This window comes from Sinohyriopsis cumingii, chromosome 2, assembly GCF_028554795.1.
Source record: "Sinohyriopsis cumingii isolate HCF-2022 chromosome 2, ASM2855479v2, whole genome shotgun sequence".
In the NCBI taxonomy this organism is placed as follows: Eukaryota; Metazoa; Mollusca; class Bivalvia; order Unionida; family Unionidae; genus Sinohyriopsis; species Sinohyriopsis cumingii.
The window spans coordinates 24,672,045-24,679,887 of NC_142962.1; the positions used below are offsets into that span (position 1 = coordinate 24,672,045).

Sequence of the window (7,843 nt, forward strand, 5' to 3'; positions counted from 1 at the left end):
TGCAACATCAGTACATTCAAGGCTATTGCAACATCAGCACATTCAAGGCTATTGCAATATCAGTACATTCAATATTGATTTCATTTGGAACACTAATCTTCTGGACTGTGACAGAACTTTTAGAATTGTTTGTGATTTAATTCACATTACTGTAAATTCTTCTTAAATTTTCATTTGTAACTTAGACATAAATTTATTTGCTGATTTTACTAAACCTATTATTAGGTTCAAAGGATGGTGTGTCCCTTTTCAGGAACACGAGACTCAAAAGAATGTTGCGAAACACCTTTTGTGGATTCTTAACATATTCGGGGTGATCACATGACTATTTCTGCGGTAAGGATAAGTACTTCAGTTTGGCTTTGTATGATTTTTTTTTATCTTCCTTGCAATAATGTTTGCTGATAATACTAATTTTACACCTTTCTATGAGTAGTGGTGAAAATATTTAAGTTGTATTCCATTTCACTTGACATTTACTATTTATGCTGAAAATAAATTAACAACACCTTTTATATTAGAACTAATGTTTCCAAGCATGGCCAGACAATTAATGTTGAACAATTAAAGTATTTGTGCTGGTTGATTATTATTATACTAAATTCCTTCCAGTCTCGATAAGTATAAACTTAATTATAGTTATGATATATTATTATACATTTGTTTAAACATAACAATATGCGTACTCTAGAGTTTGCATTTATATTACTTTTCCTCATTTATAGCTGTTAGACAAACAAGCCCTTCTGTTATAAATATTTATCGGACCCCAAATCATACTAAAACATATTCTGACCAATTAAAGTGTGGATTTGCAAATATCGAGCAAGAAAAGTCTGGATTAACATTACTCACGCGAAATGACGAGTACAGTTACGTGATGGACAGATATGGTCCCTCCTTTATAAATTTTTTCTCAAGAATATGTTACTTCAACTTTAAAATATTACTTGAAATTGTCAAACTTAACTTTATTCAGAACCTCTAGTAAAAATGGAAAACTAACTTTAAATATACAAATGCAGTCAACTGACCTGTCAATAGTATTTCTGGTAAGATTTATAGTCGAGTAAAGTTTCACAACGAGGTATCTGAGAGTAAATAAACTCTGTTTACTCTTAGTGCACTGTCTTGGATGGGAAGATATAAGAGGTACAACAAACAAGGAATGGTAGCTATCTAAATACGTTAAAAAATGAGGAAAATGATTACGAATAGTTATATAAACAACCAGTACCATGGTGTGATACACGATTTATTAGAATAGCGGTTTATGGATTAATGACGTCAGTTGTGACGTCAAAACAAAACTTCACTTTCAGTGTACCGTTGCAGTCACACATAGGAGAACAATGCATCGTAGAGCTCTTCTTTTGCTCAGTGTTCCTTGCACCGTTGTCGCAATATGGCTGTCATTAAAGCTGTTTAGAAAGTGGCACGAAAAGGTAAGTGAAGGAACTAGTTATGGAATAATGCAATTTGTATATCGATCGAGAGAGTATTGCAGTCATATTTCTCCAATATGCCACTGATAATGTCTTTCAAAATTCAGTATGAAAGTTCATCGTCTTGGATGGCTTAATATCTCATTCTTGCCACTCCGCCATTCATTTTCCATCCTTTTTTCTCTGATTGAATTTTTTTATATACTGGCATCCATTATATGAAGAAGTTGAAGACAGTGCTAAAGTGTATGTCAACATGGTCATGCATGCACATTTATTGAAATAAAATTAAATGTTAAATATTGTTCAAAAATTTAATACAAAAATGTATTACCAAAGGTTGCAAATGTTATCACAAATCTTCCAGATGAAAATTATTGATCGCTATGGACTTTTAAAACGGTTACCAGTGTACTATACAAATGTCAAAGTGATCATGTAAGGCCATTTAAATTGAAATATTAATAGGTGTTCAAAAATGTAATACTGATATAGTTTGAACAAAGTCTATTAAATCCTGATTACTGAATGCATTTTGTATTGTTACTTTTGATGGCTAGCACTGGTGACACGTCTGTGTTTTTGCCAGTAATAGAGGACATTTTTAGACCACTCCGATGACCTAAGTGGTTAGAGCGTCCGCCTCGGATGCGATAGGTCGCGGTTCGAACCCCGGTCGAGTCTTATCAAAGTCTATATGGTACTAGTAGCTGCCTCGCTATGCGCTCAGCATTATTAGGTTAGTTTTAGGACTGGTCGGACTGGTGTCAGGATAATATGAATGAGTGGGACATCATGCCACATGTCTGATGCCCCAGTGGTAGACATGTCTATAAACTTACACACTGCAGGCATCGTAGCGATATGACTGGAAAATTGTTAAAGCTAAATTAAACATTTGAATCTCTCTCTCTCTCTCTCTCTCTCTCTCACACACACACACACACACACACGCGACATTTTGACCACTCTTATGGACGCTCAACAGATATTACGAACTTCTGAGGGTGACAGGTGTTAGGTGAAGTTTTTTATAATTCTGATTAGATCTTTGAGCATTTTCAGGTGAGATAATATTCTCAGGTACGACGATAACAATAATGATAATAATAATAATAATAATAATAATAATAACAACAACAACAACAACAACAACACCAATAATAATAATAATAATAATAATAATAATAATAATAATAATAATAATAATGATAATAATAATAATCTGGACTTAGTACAGGATAATCTTTAGAAGCTCCAAGCGCTTTACAATATTAAATAACACATTAATTATAAACAACGACAAGATTAGAAAAATAAATACCATGAAAATTACGAAACAAAATGAAGATGTTAGGTTTACTGGGATGTCATATATTAGGTGGGTTCTATTTATCATACGTGGGTTTCACTAAGAAGCAAACAGAGATGTAGGGTTAGGGGCTGATACAGCAAGATGACGTGTGACTCAGAGGTGGTTTGATGCATGTTCGTGGGACGCCATTGAAGACTTGAGACTATTATCATCAAGTCTATGACAAAGCTAATCCAAAACGTGACCATGTTTATGGGTGGGTAGACTTACTGATTGTTTGAGGTTGAAAATATGAATAGAATCTATGCGTTTTAATCTGCATGGATTTCCAGGACAGTACAGTCAACGTGAAAATTGAAATGTCCAAGAATAACCAGATTGTTACCTATCACATTTCCTTACTCCAGGAGGTTAGAAAACTTCTTCTAAAGGAGAGACCCAGTCAGCTTGTTTTATCGACTAGGAGGAAGGCGGTAGAGGCAGAACAACATGGACTGACATTTGTTCCACAGTAAATAGGTTTGGACTAGTTCAAACGATGTGTGTTCCAAACTAAAAGTTGTAGTGCAGTTAAGACGTTGAACTATGGAGTTCATTAAAATGACAGCAAAATCGCCTCTGCAAGAGGAGGCGTGGGAACAACTTGATGGAGTAACTGGAGGGTGTTAGATCGACACACTTTGGCTCATCGCCTGACAACATTTAAGTAAAATGAATGTAGTCATAGGTTTATAAGTCAAGGGCACAATGTAGTATGGAGCGCCAAGGATTTGTTATTTAATGCAGTTAACGAGGGGCAATCTCGGCGTAACGGGTTCACTAACGAGTATAACATGATGACGTCATGTTCAAAACAAAAAACAGTTATAGCACAAGTGGGGCAAAACGACTGGGACAAAGTCTAACAGTTCTCCACCCTGAGAAAAGTAAACGAAGAAACACATTCCAAACGAACAGCAAATGCATGATGTAACCTCAAATGTAGATGAACACAGTCAACAAACACATATACATGAGAAACGGCACAAAATTCCAGAGCAGCTAAAGCCTCTTAAGTTTTAGGGCCATTTTAAATTAAAACACCATGAAAATACAAAACAAAAACATGCTGATAATAACGAGGGAAGTAAACAGTATTAAGTCCTTAAGTTTATTTTGTAGTCGAAATAGGTGAGTTTTAAGAAAACTCTTGAAAGAAGTTACAGTCCTTGTGTCGAAGATACATGGGTAATTCAATCCACGTAGCTGGACCCTGATGCGCAAAAGAACGTTGTTCGTATTACTTCCTTTTAATAATAATATAAAAACGTGTTGGTTAAATATATCTTCGATGAAAGAAACCTTATTTATCTCGTATATATTTCGGATTCACATTTTTATTATACTTTTTGTAGTAAGTAAATAGCGTTAATGTTTGAAACGTATATTTAAGACGTGTTATTGATCTTCATTATAATTATTGTCGTTCTCAGCTGCCACCGAAATCTGTGACTAGCGCAACAGATATACACGTATTTCTTAAAAGCATCTTGAAAACTCTTTTGACACGGACTTCATTAAGCTGTCATATAGTCTTTTTCTCCGTTATCACAGGCACTGAATTCCAAACTTCAAGGCTTTCGTTTTGTATATTTTCGGCACACGAGGAGAAGAACAGCCATATGTTGGTTGACCTACAAGAGTGACAGCTCTTGATTAATCACTTCCTACTCTCATCTCAAACGTAGTTACAGGCATATACTATTTTTCTATCATGCAAAAGAATTTAAAAAAAACAACAACATATTAAACAAACGAATAAATATTTAAGACATATTACTGTAATGGTAATTAACCCGGAAATCCGCTGGTTGGTAGGAGTCTGAGCAACCCTCAATGCAACATCATACGCATTATGGTGGGTTATCTCCCCTTTAGACAGATATTCAATATCATGACGCAGTAAACTTGAAGGCAAACCGTTGGGTTTGATAACTGTATCACACTCAACTTGTCTCGAATTTTCTGCGATCTTTTCTCTACACTGGCTTTTAAGTAGAATGTGGAGATTTTAATTAATAACGTAGGAGGAAAAGGCCAAGAATAATTGGCTTAGATAGAACGTGCACAGGACTATTACCATTCGGATCATCCTCATCTCTTGCGAGTCTGGAAGAGACTCTGAGGTAATCGTACTGATACTTCATAAAAGGGAGAGTGCCTGGCGGACAAAGATCAGTCTTGTAACATGTTAGGTATTGAAAAAAAATCAGTCGCCTGCGATTTGTTGCTAGTCGAGGACGCTCAGAATGGACCTTTTTATGTTACCTTGTAGCCCGCGGCAAACATCTCAATAATAATAAAAAAAAACATATTTGAACAGCTATACATAGTCTGTTCTTTTTTATTTTTTTATATCCCTGGTGTTTAAATGGATTTTAATATATTATCAGAGCGGGAAGTAGGCTCCATCCCATGTGCGGAGATGATGGACTAAGATTTAGACGAAACAGGAGTCATAACAGTTTTGAAAGAGGTTGAGCTGTGTGGAGCGTGTAACAAACCATTTAACAGCATGGCGGCAGTTTTAACATTACGATGGCCATGATTTGTTTTGAGGGTGAGTTGAATCCATACTGTCCTCATAAACAAGAAAAAGTATGGAGGAATCTATTAGAACCCGTGAAAAGGAATTTTCTCGATCTTGTTGTGCGTCCATTTGCATTAAAGCAGTTCTAAATGTAGCATTTGGTACCATTCACCACTCCGCATCATACCATCTAACACAATTTCGCAGTGGCTCACGGATAAGTGGATAAGTTCGACCACCCAGGTGAAACATTGCATGTTTTCGCAGACCATGTGCATGCGCACAGTGTAAAACCCCATACTGTGAGAACCAATTACTAATGTCTTGTTGTCCTTGGTATTCAGATGAGAGTGCCTTATCAGATCATGCTATTTCAGATTTCTTTGAGAATAATACTTGTTGGTGAACTATAATGTAAGAATGTTCAAACTGATCAGTTATATATATATATATATATATATATATATATATAATTAGAGATATATATATATATATAATTAGAGATAAACAGTTTTATTTATATTTTTATGTTATGACGGTGAATCCAATAGGTTTACTTTAGCAGACGTTCCATGTCAGAATCAGCTATAACAATAGGCTGAAAAGAGAAATCTTGCAAAGTATGGGAACACTTATTACAATATATTTTTTATGTCTGATCTGTGTTGGTTCATACGTTTAGGTTTAGATATTTGTTGACTGGTTTGTCCAAGATATTGGATGCCACAATTTTTGCATGTGATCAAATAAATAACATTTGATTTTGCACACTTAGTATCACAACACATATTAAAAGTTTATTTCGTATTATTAATTTTGAAAGAAGTATTTTCATTAATGAAAGAACAGTGCGAACATCTTGGTCTATTACATTTAGTTGATGATCCCTTCTTATATGATGTTTTCTTTCTAGTTTAGAATTAATTAAGAAATCTTTAAGATTGTTCGGCCTTTTATAAGCAAGTGTGGGTTTGCTATCGTGTAGCGATTGAACACTTGCTTTATATATATATATATATATATATATATATATATATATATATATATATATATATATATATATATATATATATATATATATATATATAGTCTCTCCAATTGTAAAATCTGTTTGCTACAAGAGCCAGCCTGGGTAAATGTTTTGTGAGCCTAAAGTTTCGTAAACATAGGCCGTTCTTTAACATGCACCCTAAATATTTGTCTTTTAGCGGCATCCGAATCAGAAACTGAGGGTTAGAGGTCTGATCCACTATCTCAGATCTTTCAAAGATGTCGCAAACACGGCCCAGGAAGTTGGTGAAGAGGAAGAAAACGAAGAGGGAAAAGAAATAAAGGATGTAACTGAAGAAGGTCAAGCGTGTCAGGAGATTCAATCTATAGATATGTGTACCACACATGAGTACAGTTCAAATGATGCAAACGAAGACATGACAGATTACACCACGGAGTCTACGTCTTCCTCCACTGTATATCCATCCAGCAGTGACGGTAGGAACACATTGAATAGTGCCACAGAAAGTGTCGACAATCTGAACGAATCGGATAGTGATGATAATAATGGGCGACTGCATCCGAAAATACCATTCGACCGTGATGCTGAAATGCATTTCGGCAACTCAAACTCTGTTGCTACGAAAATTTTGAGCTCATCTTCTTCGGAAGTATTTTACGAGTGTTTGGGATCTCCTGTGATACGTCCGTATCACGTGACACCGACCACAAAACCTGTGACCCCACCAAGTCGAGTTTCCAAGCAACCGATTGTGAAGAGCTATGAAGATTCCATCAAAGTACGCACCTGTTACAGGTCTGGTACCAATACAGAGGCAGCCACTGGCATTCAAATAAACGAATCGGTTCGAGACCTTTACGACGGTTATCACAACATTGTTACACCAAACAAACCTTACACAGAGCCAATACTATTCAGGTAGCTCAGTACATGTCGATTTCTTCTGTTTGACAACTAAAAGTGATTCATTCGTATTTATCGTGGAAATTTGTAAGTAATGAGAACTATGGTTTCCTGTGTCTAGCCCAAACTTTCGAATCAACCTGAGCACAATGGATGGTGAATGATAGCCAAAAACAGGATGATAATGATTCAACCCCTCCCATCACGGAAAGAACGACAAACATGTCGCCGCTTGGGCACTAAAAGAAAAAGAAAGAATGTATATAACGTTTTAACTAATAAAAAGCTGATACTTATAGTGTACTTTTTTTTAAAAATACATATATATTATTCAAGCGGTCCGATATCAGTGATTTATTTTCAAACCTTTTGACTGAGTATCAAAAACTTTGAGTACTGTAATGCCTTCATTCAGTATGTAAAACTTTGAGTACTGTAATGCCTTCATTCAGTATGTAAAAACTTTGAGTACTATAATGCCGTCATTCAGTATGTAAAGAAGAGTGTCCATATAAACAAGGGTTAATTGTTAATTGGATACATTTAGAAGGCTAATTCAAATCTGCAGTAAAAATGTAACAGCATAATGTTTATTTCAG

At 35.2% G+C, this 7,843-nt stretch overlaps 1 protein-coding gene across 1 annotated transcript; it reads left to right on the forward strand.

Annotated features, from left to right (window-relative positions):
• Positions 1 to 1,352: 1,352 nt before the first annotated feature.
• Positions 1,353 to 7,494, forward strand: LOC149804489 (uncharacterized). Its single transcript, XM_089933035.1, has 2 exons — positions 1,353 to 1,445; positions 6,538 to 7,494. The coding sequence occupies exons 1-2, from the start codon at positions 1,353 to 1,355 to the stop codon at positions 7,261 to 7,263; spliced, it is 819 nt and encodes a 272-aa protein (XP_089789161.1). The 3' UTR covers positions 7,264 to 7,494.
• Positions 7,495 to 7,843: the final 349 nt, after the last annotated feature.